The sequence below is a fragment of the Aulonocara sp. 'chitande type north' Nkhata Bay genome, linkage group LG3 (assembly GCF_057382095.1).
Source record: "Aulonocara sp. 'chitande type north' Nkhata Bay isolate Kocher_YH1m ecotype deep benthic linkage group LG3, A_spYH_male_GT1.1, whole genome shotgun sequence".
Lineage (NCBI taxonomy): Eukaryota > Metazoa > Chordata > Actinopteri > Cichliformes > Cichlidae > Aulonocara > Aulonocara sp. 'chitande type north' Nkhata Bay.
Window position 1 is genome coordinate 36,609,737 of NC_141346.1, and position 15,110 is coordinate 36,624,846.

General features: G+C 39.6%; 1 protein-coding gene across 1 annotated transcript in view; it reads right to left on the reverse strand.

Moving 5' to 3' along the window:
* Window positions 1-7,857: 7,857 nt before the first annotated feature.
* The window catches only part of LOC147335421 (Fc receptor-like protein 5), a 60,786-nt gene continuing 53,533 nt past the window's right edge, over window positions 7,858-15,110 (reverse strand). Inside the window, exons 7-12 of the mRNA XM_086278755.1 lie at window positions 10,507-10,770; window positions 10,043-10,309; window positions 9,281-9,559; window positions 8,900-9,175; window positions 8,398-8,697; window positions 7,858-8,168 (exon numbers count right to left, since the gene is read on the reverse strand). Of these exons, the coding sequence (XP_086134881.1) occupies window positions 7,858-8,168; window positions 8,398-8,697; window positions 8,900-9,175; window positions 9,281-9,559; window positions 10,043-10,309; window positions 10,507-10,770 (1,697 nt within the window). The remainder of the gene's footprint in view (window positions 8,169-8,397; window positions 8,698-8,899; window positions 9,176-9,280; window positions 9,560-10,042; window positions 10,310-10,506; window positions 10,771-15,110) is intronic.

Consider the following 15,110-nt stretch of genomic DNA (forward strand, 5'->3'; position numbering starts at 1 on the left):
GTTGCTCAGCGACAACCCCGAAACCTGACAGATGTAGAGAAGATCTGTATGGAGGAGTGGGCCAAAATCCCTCCAGTGTGCAAACCTGGTGAGGAACTACAGGAACCGTTTGACCTCTGTAATTGTTAACAAAGGCGTCTGTACCAAATATTAACATTTGTTGACTCAAGTGATCAAATACTTATTTGACACAGTAATTCACAAATAAATAGTTCAAAAATCATACAATGTGATTTCCGGATTTTTCTTTTTAGATTCTGTCTCTCACTGTGTAAATGCACCTATGCTGAAAATTGTAGACCCCTTCATGATTTCTAAGTAAGAGAAAAAAAAATCACAGGGTGATCAAATACTTACTGACCTCACTGTAAATGCTAGAGCTGCAAGCTGTCGTCCTGGCACTCAAGTAAGTTCTCTTGTGTCTGCAGGGGCACCATGTCATTGTCATAACAGACAGGGCAGAAGACAACCTTTTTCTTTTTTTCCAGGGAGTCAACATTTTTCCATCTGTTTGTCTCCCTGCAGAACGATGTCCTTCCCCTTGTGTGTGACAACCTAGCAAACCCTTTTGCCTTCCCTCCATACTCCCTCCTCCAGTCATTCCTTTGCCAGGTCCAGACCAAAGAGGTGGGGTTGGTCCTGGTGGGCCCACTTTGGCCCCACATGGCCTGGTTTCCAACTGTCCCACCACTCAGAAAGGGACACCCTTTTCTGAAGGTCCTCCTGTCCCAGGTGAAGGGGGTCACTGTTCCACCTTTTCCCAGTAGGGCTCAGGCTGGCAGTCTGTTGTTAGGTGTAGCTATGGGTGGACTCAAGAGCAGAAAACACGGAAGTTCGGGGGTTGCAGTGAAGGAAGTTTATTTACAGTGAAAGGCTATATACAGGGAAGGAACGTATTTACAAGACCATCGTGCAGCTCCTTAGGAACGCTTCTGATGAAAGCGTCTGACGAGTAGCAGGTGTGCCAGAGGCTCAGTGAATTGGTGCCCTGCCTACCTGTGCCATAAAAAAGGAGACAAAAAAAAGAAAACAAAACACACAAAAATAATCCGGCTCCACAGTTGACATTATCCTGCAGTTTCTGTAGTCCCTGATCCAGCCTGATCCAGAAGTGAGAACACTACAGGAGTCTTTTACACCACCCACCAGGACTACTAATCCTTCTGCTGGTGGCTGTTGGCCTCCTGGTGTGGTCCACCAGCTGGACCCCCACAGTTGACATGATCCTGCAGTTTCTGCAGTCCCAGCTGGAGGTGATAAATGTGCAGTTACCCTGCGAGGCATGGTGGCAGCAATCAAGGCTGTTCTCTTGGGTCATTTAGCACTTAATGAGGCCGACTCCTCCTTAATTTCCCAGTTTCAGATGGACACCCAGTGACTTACAAGTAGAAGGACTGGAATATTTAACAGTCAGCCAAGCAGACTAATTCATTGCAATAAATAACTCAATTGCGTCCTCTGTTGAATACCAGCTCTAAACACAACCCAGTGTTTATATTGGAGAGGTGTTTTTGCATGAGAAAGGTGGAGAATGACAAGGATCTGACTGTCTGAAGTTACACAAAGATCTGGTTTTGGGGGCAGAGAGAGTGACAGATTCTCTTGAGATTTCTTATTTCAAATATAATTACACTGTTGCAGTGACATGATGTAACCCAGGGACAGTTACCCTAGAAACAGTACAACAGTAAATTATTTCATTTTTCTTTTTAATGAAACGTATTAACCTATGCCCATAAATGTGAAAGAGAGATCTATATGTGCATGCAGCTAAATTTGTGCAGGTCCACCACGACAAACAGTCACGTGTTAGAGAGCACAGCTCATCCAGTGAGAACCTTGTGCGCTGTCCATGGTGCTGAAATTGTAACATCCATCCATCCATTCGCTTCCGCTTATCCTTTTCAGGGTCGCGGGGGGCGCTGGAGCCTATCCCAGCTGTCATAGGGCGAAAGGGGGGGTACACCCTGGACAGGTCGCCAGTCTGTCGCAGGGCTAACACATAGGGACAGACAACCATTCACACTCGCATTTACTCGCACATTCACACCTAGTGACAATTTGGATTAATCAATTAACCTATCCCCACAAGCTGCATGTCTTTGGACGGTGGGAGGAAGCCAGAGTACCCGGAGAGAACCCACGCAAACACAGGGAGAACATGCAAACTCCACACAGAAAGACCCCGGCCTGATGGTGGAATTGAACTCAGGACCTTCTTGCTGTGCGGCAACAGTGCTAACCACCGTGCCACCGTGCTGCCCTGAAATTGTAACAGTTTAATAAATTTAATATTTCACTATTTCTGGACGTGTGCAATAAGATGTGTGTGCAAGATTTGATATTAATCTGATACCAAGTAAAATACAAGGCCTGTCTCACTGATACTGATATCAGTACCAATACTTTTTAATTATTAACTACATCATCAGATTGCTAATTCTGAATGAAGGAATTTTCATGAACATTAAGTTTTTTCTTTTGTCCTTTGGATTATTAATTAGTTAAAACCTGGGACCGAAATAAAAACAATAATCTAGCACATCTAATAGTATTTTAACTACAGTAATCAGACAGTATCCTTTTCACATTTAGCACAACAGGGTAATTATGTTGAATTAAATCTGAGTCATACTATGTTTGGTATATTTGTTTCAATTCCTGTAATTGTTTTCATTTAAATGTTTCAGTTAGATAAATGTATTATATCAATGTTTTAGCATAAATGACACTTTATGAGTAAGAATCAGCCAGTTCCACTTTGAAAATTAAAATAATATAACTGAAATATTACTATTACCACAGTTATCTACATAGATATTCTCTGCTTACTGCGTTGCTGGATGGTCCTGGTTAGCTGAGCACGTTTGCTTACTTGTTTTACTGGCACTGCTGAGTCAGTGACAGTAAAACATAAAACACAAGAGAGGAGAAGCAAACTGTGGCTGCTCTGTGACACCTGAAAGCAGCAGCATTTACACAGACAGCCAGGTTGCCTCTTTGATGAAACTGCAGCGGTGCACACAGGAGAACAGCAACTGAAGTATCAAGCTCATTACACTCGTATTGATCAACACTGATACAAATGCTGGTATCAAAATTATCAATATTTGAATCAATCTGCACATGATTACTATTTATTTGAGTCCAATAAAACTTTATTAATGAAACTGTATTTTTAAAGTTTGTTAATGTAAATGCTTTGATCACTATGACATCCATCCAGGGCCTGATTATTTTCATGATAGGGTCCAAAGTCAATATCATTCCTCTGTTCTGTCTGTTCTTCAGTCATATCAACATCTTCTCACTCCTTACAATAAATTATAAATGGATTAATGTCTCCCTCTATTGGCCACCAGCTGTAAGCACAGTCCAGTGATTGGACTTGGAAGCTGTGTTCAGAGTTTGACATGGGAAATATGGGACAAGGAGCAGTAAAGTTAACACAGAAGCACTAAATGAACAGATCATAAATCAACAATCAGGAAAACAGCTGCTCATGAAATTCCCGCTGTGCTCTTTGTCTGAACTCCTTGTTTCCTCTCTGCTGTGTGAAGCTTGATGAGAACATGAATCAATCATAAATCTGCTGAAAGGAAGACTTGTGGCTCAAACCACAGGCTGTGTTTCCTCTTCTCTATGTGGCTCAGTCAGAAATCACGAGCTCCTTTAATTTCAGTGCATAAAAAAGTCATGAAGCAGAAGAGAAAGTTAGAAACTATATTTTAAGTAGTTTAAAAGCGATTTGATTTTATGTGTCACACACAGAGTTATCATGGTCTTGCTGAACATGTGATTAACACTGTCAATATAAATCAGTATTACATGAAAGTACAGGCCGAACCACATCGAGAAAACTGGAAAAACTGCTACACAGTAAAAAGGCTGCTGAGCATCATCAGAGCAGTTGTTACTTCCCATCATGTTGATAGCTTTAGTTCATTTTGGAGGGTTTGAAGCTGTTTTAAATGACAATGAGTGCTTTTAAATGAAAGCTGTCTTTCAGTGGATTCATGCACAACACTGAACAGCTGTAACATTGTCAGGGGTTGACATTTGTTCAAACACAAGTAAGAGAAATGAGACACTGTAGACCGACTCTGAGAGTATTAGAAAGCATGCGCACGGGTGTGAATGCCTCTCAGAAGACACACACCCCGAGTGCAGGCTCGGTTGCTTTATTTATAGTGAAAGTAAGTTTACATAGTACTTCCTCTTTCTGTAAGCAGTCGGGGAGAGGTTAGACGTTAACTCAGTGCTTATCTTGACCTCACACCTACTCACATACTAAAATATAACAATACAGAAGTATATCATGCTTATCTGACATCACATATTGAAGTAAGTGATGCATCATGTTCTGTTTAACAATAAGCTTGGTTATGTGAAAATATATGAACACACAAAATATAAGGCACACTTGATTATATTGTATTATAGAGATTTGGTTATATTGTATAATGAAGAAAATCTCTTGACAAACATGTACTCTCAGTCTGACACACAACAACAACAACACACTTTATTTATATCACACTTTTATTAACAAAGTTGCAAAGTGCTTCACAGAAAGACATTTATAATATATTACAAATAAAATAAACAATTAAAAAGATAAAAAAAAGATCTACAGTACATTAAAGTAAATAAAAATTATTATCTAAGGGGAGAGAAACAAGTGAAACACACTAAACGATTCTTTCTGAAGGAAATATAAACTCAGGCATCAGGATCATTGCTTTGAATTCAAAATCTTCTCCTTTTCACTCAAAGTGACTTCAAGTATTTAAGAGACTTTAAAGAGAAAAAACAGCTAAAGAGCTGCTGTTAAGACTTTAGAGCTGTGGCTGAATTTGGATTTTGTCACAATCTGTGGCTGCAGACTCTGTGGCTCTTTGTAAGGATCCAAATGCAGACAACGAGAGGCAAAATCAAAATTTTAACAAAAAAACGTTTTTCATGGCCAACAAACATGAACCAAATCAGGTTAACCAAAAATAAATAAAGAAAAAAAACTAAGCTGGGAAAGCTAAAACTTAAACTAACAGAAAATGTGGAACACTGGGAATACCTTGAAACACCTTGGAAGGATTGAGAGATGATCAGTGAAGTGGAAACACATTGGAAAACAGCTCTGATGAATTAAATATAACGAGACAGGGAAGCCAAACCAAACACACTGAACACAGGATGAAATACTGTCAAAATAAAACAGGAAGTACACGAACGCACGAGCTTGATGCAGAAACAGGGATAAACAAACAGGGAGACAAAACACACTGACACAACTAAGACACACGGAGGGCGAGTGAGCAGAGACATGGATGACACGACAGACTCTCACAAGCGACACAGGGATGAGACAAACACACAAGTGGAACCTCACAGACAACAAACCATAAACTGGAAATCAAGAAAACTCAGAAACATAGAAAGAACTAAACTCCTGCTTAAACTGTATAAACTTAAACTTAGACCATCTTCACACTTTCACAGAGAGACTCACAAAAGCAAAATAACCTCAGAATCTTTGGTCAACGACCCAGCACCCTGACAGATTGACATTATTGTAGTCAGAGCTCTCCTCTGCGTCACCACGTTGCCCTGTTGAGGTGATCAAATGAAAGCATTTCAAAACAAACACCCTCTGTTCTCTGCTTAAATACATTTATTATCAGTGAGAATAATTACCAATGTATATTTTGCATTTTAAATCTCACATTTTGTGCACTCACTTGTCTTGTTAATGACTTTGAGCTGAATCACAGATGCGACATTGGCAGCAATGAAATAATAATCTTACTGATGTTAATGTTCCCTTCCGTGAATCTCTAAATTATTATGTTGGAGGGGTTTGTGTGTCCCATGGATCCCAGGGGCTGTGTTGTTGTTGGAGGAGAGGGGGGGGGGGGGGGGGGGGGTTGCCTCCTGGTAGGGTCTCCCATGGCAAATTTTATCCGGTCCCTCACCCAGGACCAGACAAAGAATAATAAAAAAAAAAACCTGAATGAAAGGAACAGTTCACTCTGCCCTTGAAAGGGTTAATGGGGTCCCCTATGAAGCAAGGCCTGGGGAGGGTGCCTAAGAGCAAGCACCTGGTGGCCAGGCATTGGTCCATGGGGCCCGGCTGGGCATAGCCCAAAAAAAGGACATGGGTCCACCCTCCTATAGGCCCACCACTCGCAGGAGGAGAGGGGAGTAGATTGGCGCTACGTCCACTGTACCGGTACGTCAAGATGAAGAGAGAACTGACCGTAAAAGTGAAGCTCTCAGTTTACATCTCTACCCTCACTTATGGTCACAAGCTCTGGGTTAGTGACCCCAAAGAACGAGATCGTGGATATAAGCAGTGGAAATAAGCTTACTTCAAAGTTTGGCTTGCTTCTCCTTTAGAGATAGCGTTAGGTGTTTGGCCATGTGGGAGGGGCTCAGAGTAGAACCACATTTGAGGTGGTTCAGGCATCTGACAAGGATGCCTCATGTGTGATGTTTTTCAGGCATGTCTCACTGTGAGGAGACCCTGGGGCAAAACAAGGAAATGCTGAAGAGATTATATCTCTCGGCTGGTGTGGGAAGCCTTGGTGTTCCCCCAGACAAGCTGGAGGATGTGGCCTCTCTGTTTAGGATGCTGCCCCCACGACCTGGTCCCAAGTGTAAGAAAATAGTTGGACGCATGGACTTCAATGTTAAACACAGTTATTATATAATCATCCAGCGTCCACAAGCTCAATATTAATGAAAGTTTATACTTTACCATTTTCAGAGTTTTCAGACCTTCTGATTATCTCATAGCCACAACGATCACCTGCAGGTCAGAGAAAATCAGTCACCTCATGTCTGTGATGCTATTTTAAAAAACAAATATTATTGAAAATAACATTTATATTAAAAGCTGCAGCAGATTTAATAAGTACAGTCTTGTTGCAAACAGCAGCATAATATTATAACTGGATGAAAAACTAACCAGCAAGAAGAGAGGAGTACACTTGCTGCTGATGGTGTTGATTAAACGTCTGCTCATTAACAGCACCTTTATTAAAAATGTAGAATAAGACTTTTGCTTTTAAATGAACCTCATGATGAATTTGTGTCTTTGAAGGATAAAGAGTTTGTGTTAAGTAAAGGAAAAGGTCTCACTGTTGGTTGTTGTGCAGCGATACAACAAGAGCAGGAGAATAATAATGAGAGAGACTCCACAAACCAGTCGAACAATCAACCACACAGGAGATGAAGAGCTGTCAGCTCCTGACACAGTTACTGTGACAACAAACAATAAAGTTTAATTATACTTTATAATTCATAAAATAATTTTAGGAAAGTTCTCAGAAAATAAAGCGAGGTGACTTCAAGCCTTAAAACAAAACTCATTTATAAAACTCCATCAGATGTTTTGATCCTGCTCACCTTTAACTGACATCCAGCTCTGTGCTGACTCTCTTCCTGAGTACTGACACTTGTAGAAACCTTCATCAGACTTTGACACTGCAGAGATCTTCAGCTCCCCTCGGGGATCATTTTGAATAAGTTTGTCATTGTGATAGAAAAACACATTGGAAAGTATTTTTTGTGTTCTCAAACTGCAGCTCAGACTAACAGAAGCTCCCTCAGTCACAGGATGAACAGGACTCACCAGGATAGGACCATTACCATCATCTGTGACACAATCACACACAATTGTTTCAGTCACATCAGCTGGTGCACACTTTGAGAAAAAGCTGACAAACAATAATAAGAACAGATTGTACAAATGCTTTTTATCATGAAGATCTGATCTTCTGTGTTTAAAAACTGCTGTATGTGTTTTATTTTTCCCACATGAAATGACTTCACATACAGCAAAGCTGGGACAAATGTTCATGTGACGTCTAAATCATTAACATCCAAGAAGTAAATGTATAATAACATACTCTGTACAGTGATGTTGACTGCACTGCTGAACTCTCCTGATCCAGACTCACACCAGTACACTGCAGTATCTGACTTTGATGTGTTGATGTCACATGTGGATCCAGTCATTCTCCTACAGTCAGAGAGTCGGCCGTCCTCAGAGAACTTCCTCACTCTCCACTCAGTGAAGTTTCCCTCACAGGTCAGTGAGACAGAGTCAGAGGTGAAGTGTTGCACTCTGTCAGGACTCACTGTGAGAGACGCTGCTGAATGAACATCTGGAAACAACATGCAGTGAAGACACAAAGCTCACAGATGTTAGGATCAAAATATCACAGTGAAAATATTATTTTGCTTTAATGTTTAAAGGTCAGTGTTAGAAGCAATGTTTGTATAATTTTCACCTTCAATGCTACCCCCCCCCCCCCCCAAAAAAAAAAACCCCATCAATTTACAGTTTTTTTGCTGTTGCATTACTTGAAAAAAGATAGACAGAATCAAACTGACCTGCAGACCAGACAAACTTTGGTTGACTGTGATCAGTGTGATACTCTGGGTCTCCTCTTCCAGCTCTGCACACATATCCTGCTGTGTGTGTCTGTCCATGAATGATGTAGGAGTCCTGTGCAGTCCCACTGCCATCAGGTAGCAGCTCATAACTGGAGGATTTCTCTGATAGATCAGGAACAGCTTTATACCAGTAGAAGCTCCATCCTGCAGACGGATGTTCAACCTCACAGTTCAGAGTTACTGAGGCTCCAGGACTCAGCCATGATGGAGACACAGTGAGGACAGGACGGGGTTCATCTGTTCAACAAAGATTTTCTCTCAATCTTTCGTCTCTTAACTCTGAATTCAATGTCACTAAAATGTTGACTCACAAATATTTATGATGAACTTTAAGAGTGAGACTATCTAAACATGTCAAATATCTCAACATGTACTAATAAAAACACATTTTTACAAACTGTTTCTATTTCCAGGTTAAATGAACTATGACTCTACTTACTGTCAGAAACTGTCAGTGTGACTGAATCACTCCACTCTGTTGTTTCATGCTGTGAACTTTTCATTCTGCCCTTACAGCGATAGTTTCCACTGTTGGATGATGAAGCAGATCTAATCCTGTATTCATTTTGATTTGGAGCTTTTATCATGCTGTTTGTTTCCCACTCATAATCCCACTCAGTGTCTCCTCCATGGATCTCACATCTGACAGTGATCGTCTCTCCTCTGTATATCTCAGACCAGTTTGGATACAGAGTCACAACAGGCCTGTTTGAGGCTGTTACTGTTCAAGAAATAAACACATGAATGTCAAAAGGCCTTTTGTTCTTCATCTTCCTCCTTAATCAGGAAGTGATTTGGGGTTCATTAACTTTGAACTCACCAGTTTTCCCAATCCTGACTGACTGGCTGTCCTCTGTGTAGTAAACTGGGTTTCCTCTTCCTCCTCTGCACCTGTAGAGTCCTTCCTGTGAGACACTGATTTGTCCATTTGAGTGGAAAACTGCATCTTGTGTGGTCAGGGCTTCAGAGGATTTCTCATCTCTGTACCAGTAGTATTTCCATCCAGATGATGATGATGGGTTCACAGAGCAGGTCAGGGTCACACTGCCCCCTACTGGAACAGCTGTGTTATCAGCTCTCAGTTTGGCCTTTGGTTTATCTGCAGTTCAGTTTAGAAAAAGAACAAAAGTCAATGACTGAATCAAACCAGTTGAAATAACTTGGTGGAAATATGGAAATAATAAATATCACATAACTTTAATGGTGAAGCTGCAACAAACTGTACAACTATCACACAAACACAACACTAATCTTTCATATTTAATTTGCTGCATTTCTAAGTTAAAAACACACATGAGGAACAATCAGTGGATTTAATGTTTCTTAGTGGATGTGGTGGAGCAGCTGAGACAGATCCAGCATTTGTTCTGCATTTCATCTTTCATGTATTAGAGCTGCACAGCAGAGAAGTTACTCTCATATGTTTTGTTCTCTTCACTGTGAATAAAAAGCTGCTGTTCAGGTTTTTGTTGTTGGAATAAAAACTAAACATTTTACTGACCAACATGAAAGACAGTTATAAAACTGTAAGAAAGAAGAAGTGCTTTTTCCTTATTTAGATACTCTGGATGAAAGATCTTACATGATACAGTCAGTGTGATGATATCACTCCACTCTGAGAAGAAATAGTCCCTTCTGCCCCGGCAGCTGTATCCTCCACTGTCAGACTCAGTAGCTCTGATGATTCTGTATTCATTGGATGTTGGAGGTGTGTTTAACTTGGCTGCTCTCCATTCATACGTCCACTGAGCTCCTTCACCTCCCTGAATCTCACATCTGACAGTGACTGTCTCACCGCTGTATATCTGAGTCCAGGATGGCTGCAGGGTCACAGTGGGCTTACTGGGAACTGTTCACAGAAAAATATCCAGTTAGACACAAATAGAAACATAAAGATAAAAAAAAAAGATGGAATAAATTCTTCTATTTGTCAGGAGGTGTCTCTCATTTCAGGGTTATTAAACTCACAGTTGGTGAATGAAATTGTTAGCACAGAACACAAAATGACATCTCTCAGTTTGGCAGCAATAAAATTATTAAACTCACAAGTCTCTGCAACTGTGACATCACTGCTGTCCTCTGTGTAGTAAACTGGGTTTCCTCTTGTTCCTCTGCAGCTGTAGATTCCTCCTTCAGATACTCTGATATCTCTGTTTTGTTGATCTCTGATTTGAACTTCAGAGGTTGTTTGGGTTCGTCTGAACCACTCATATTTCCATCCATCAGAGCTCTGCACAGAGCAGGTCAGTGTCACACTGCCCCCTACTGGTATGATTGTTGTTCCTGCTGTCAGTGTGGCCCTGGGTTTAGCTGCAGATATGAAAAAGAAGAGAACAAAATGTACACCTGATACAATATAAATGTATAAAAGGTTTAAAAAAATCCTCTTTTTTTAAACCCCCCCAATAAAATCTACAAATGTCTTCATTATATTTTATATATTTTTTTCTACAGTTTAAGTCACTTTAAATTTTTCTGATTTCTGTCTCAACATGGTGACAGAGCTGCAGTAATTCAGGTTGTAGATCTTTAAATAAGCACAGTATGAATGTTTGTTCATTCTCAGGCCTGAAGAATTCACACTGAATATAAACTAATGCAGTTCAAGGAAACACAAACACACACACACACACACACACACACACACACACACACACACACATGCACACACACACACACACACACACACACACACACACACACACACACAAACACACACACACACACACACATTTAGACAACAGAAACATCGTCACCTTAAATTATATGAATCTTTTGATGTTTCTTTTTTCATTATTTAAATTAAGTTTCATCCACAGTTATTCTTGTTATACAGTAAAACATGCACATGCTGTAATGACATATTGTCTGAGTATTTTGGTTGTAGTGTGCACTGTGAACAAAGTTAGGTAAAATGCAAGGATCTTTGTTAAAGTTCCAACACATAAGAAATACAATACTTTCAATGAAACATTTATTAAACACACATTTTTATAATTCAGATATATTTTAACAGAAATCATCGCAGTATTACAGTTTTTTACAGCCGCTAGGACACATTTCTCAATACTTAGGTCACTTTTGCAAAACTCTTCACACAATCCTCCTAACTGACCGTCAGCTTGGCAAAGCAGTTCATTTCACATTCAAAATGCACTACAACTACCAAAACACTTCATTCAGGTCTCAAATAACCTCATTCTTCCAGAACACTAGCAAAGGTTGACAGCCGACAAACACACTTTGTCACCCACAAAACAATGACCTAAAAAACACTAACAACATGTAGCATTACACAGTGTTTTCTTGTGTAAAACAAGGACACATCTCTGTTTATAATTTCAATATATGTTACTGGAATGAATCAGACATCATGCAGAATTCGTTACAGTTTTTTCTGATTGCTTAAGCACATTTTTTGTAACTATTGGCTAATTTTGCAAAACTCTTCACACAAATAAGAAAACCTGTCACCCAATAATCAAAACATTTTAGTTCTCTTGCAAAAGCAAACACAGCTAGATTAACTCTTCACACCTTCGTAAAAATGGTGTTTCCGTATCAAACAGTACACACAAGCCATCATCTACTAAGCACACAATGCGCCAACTGCACACTTATGGTATGAATACAAAACAAATCTGGCTTTTGCTTTCTCTGTGCACAAGGTAGGCTATGTCAGTTTGAGCTCATACTTCTGTCATAGATCCATAAGCATAGAGGGATCCAAACTTCAAGTACTGGTGTTTATTCAAACACATCAAAACAAACACAAGTGTTTATTTCCAAGTATAGGATTATTTGCAGTCGCCATAATGACTATATGGGTTACTTGGTCTGCAGTGAACATGCTTCCTCTGCCCCACAGGATCTGGTCATCTAGCAATTCTGTAAAGTAACAATTTCAGTATTTTTACATCAATGGTATTGGTGTGTTTCTCATTGGCATACGGCAGTGCTACAAATCTTTGTGCGAAGTGACTGTACTCACCGATTCTCATTTCAAGATGTCCTTATGGTACTTGCTACAGTGTAGCGGCTCGAGTTAGGCTGGACCCGTTGGCCAGCTACCCTCAGGGTCATTCCACGGTTGATTACATGGTCCACTATTGTAGCTCTGATGTCATCAGCAATTCTATTTCTTACTCTTCCTACCCTTCCTCTCCCCCCTCCTCGTCTTCCTCTTGCTCCTCCTTGTCCTTGTCGTCCTCTTCATCCTACTTCTTCACCTCCACGTCCTCTTCCTCGGCCTCCTCTACTTCTCACTCTTTCTGCTCCCTCCATTGTACTCCGCACACACAGCTTACCTGTATTATAGTGCTTAGGCTGATTGCAAAGTGAACTAATTATCTAAAAAAGTTTTCACATGTGAAAGTGTGCCAGACAGTTGGCAAATTAGTGTTAATGATAGCCATACATGTGTATACTTTTGCTAGGAGTGTGTTGGAAATTTGGTAATTGAGTGTTGTGCAGTGAATTGTGCCTACAGTTTTGCAAAGTGTGTGTTACAAAATTGCAAACTGAGTGCAAAGCAGTTTTTGTGCTTTTAGTTTTGCAAACTCAGTGAGTGGTTTTGCTATAAGTCTGAATAGTTTTAGAGATTGTGCTACAGGAATCACAGTTAGGGTTTAAGCATTCAGAAAAAACTGTAATATTTGTTTATGTATTTTTTATTTTTTTGCACTAAGTAATCCCAAAGTACAAGAATTTGTATACACACCATCCACTGATACACATACAATAGTAATGCTAATCTACTCGGTCTTCTCCATTTGGCCACATGTTCTCATCCACATCACATCTTATGTCATCTAGGGCAACACACCTAGGAAAGAATCTTCTGGCATGCCAGAATTGAAGGAGTTGAAAAATTGAAGGAGTAACACCTGTGTAGATGTTCATCTACAATGAGAATAAGCTGTGGCTGGTTAAACTGCATTTTTAGATTTAAAATATGTTTCAATAAAATATTGTTGTTGAATTTTGCTGTCTTTTCAAGTTTTGCATTGTGTTATTGTTTTGGCCATAAGTTTAACAGTTTTGAAAACAGTATGTAAGCACATGCAAAATGTCCTGTACGTACAAAGATTTTTGGCAGTTGTTGTGTCTGAGTGAGAAGATGATTCATGAAATTTGAGAGATGTAGTCATTGAATGCATTTTGTGCCAAAACAATGATAACTGATCCTCAGTTTAGCCCACATAGACTTCTGTTGTGCTCACTGTGTGAGGAGTTTTGCAAACGTGACCTAAGTATTGAGAAATGTGTCCTAGCGTCTGTAAAAAACTGTAATCACTGAGGACTTACCTAATACAGTTATAAAGACAGTATTACTGTTCTTTGTATAATGTGACTCCTTCCAGCTACCAGAGCACTGATATTCACCACTTTGATCTGCAGAGCTAATTTTGAATGTGTAGACTTTGTATTCACTGTAGGGGACATACTCTCGACCATCCTTCTTGATTTCGTAATACCAGTCAGTGTCTCTTCCTTCATTCATGTCACACTTGAAGGTAACAAACTCTCCAATGAAAAAACTGGACGAGCTGGGTTCAATAGTTAGCACAGCATCTAGAATCCAACACAAACAATCAGACAACAGACAATCTGAAACACTTTATGCTCAAGGCAGAATGTTGATTGATTATTAATACTTTATTTATGTAGAGTCATACAGGTTGAGAATAATCTTTGCTAAATAAAAAGGAAGAAATAGAAAAAGTGAAAACTGTTCAGTCACCTTGAGCGTGTCCACTGCAGACGAGCGTACAGAGCACTACAATAAAGACAGAAACTTCAGACATTATCAAACTAAAGACACTCAAATCATGTGAGTGTTTTGTTGATGTTAGATTTGAAATGTAACATAAATAAAACACTGTTGGTAATGATGTGTCTCATTTCTTGATCATTAGTGAGTTAATGACCTTCTTAATTGACAATCCCACCAGGGTTTAAAGTCCAGTCGCTTTCTTACCAAGCTCCTTAAAACACTTGGAGATTTACATCTACTATGATCTGAGTCAGTGCACTAAAATAGAATCCAGTCTACAAACAAACATGGTGATAACAAAACATTAGTGTCCTAAAAACGGTACAGTCCATCCTCTTTGGGCAACAGGTGAACGACTGGCTTCCAACAGGGAAATGATCTCCCCAGTATTTCCTTTATGTATTTGACTTTTCAGTACTTATCTCAAAATGTATTTTTGAGATCAATGACATCTCAAAAATTTATGTCATTGACAAATTGTAATGGGTCACTTCTCTCAACAAGAATTTCTCTAGAAGGTGGTATATAATATAAAGTGGAAATAATTTACATGTCTTCAACAGCAAACACCATTAAGCTGAAGTTAAACCTGCCTACTGGGAGTTTAAAAAAAGATCTCTATTTATGGCTGGACGAGCTCTAATCTTCCTTTAGGACGCAAGTTTCATTTAGTAAGGAGTAGGATCAGTGTAGTACTCTTTTATACCTTGACTAAGGAAGCAGTTTACTGTTAGTCTGCATTAAAAGGCTGTTTAAATCTAGCACTGGCTTTAATCACTGCCGTTATATGTTTAATCAGTGTCTTCTATGATTGGTTACATTTTATATTAGGATGTCAAAAGCATCAAATTATCACTGATGGAGAAACAAACCT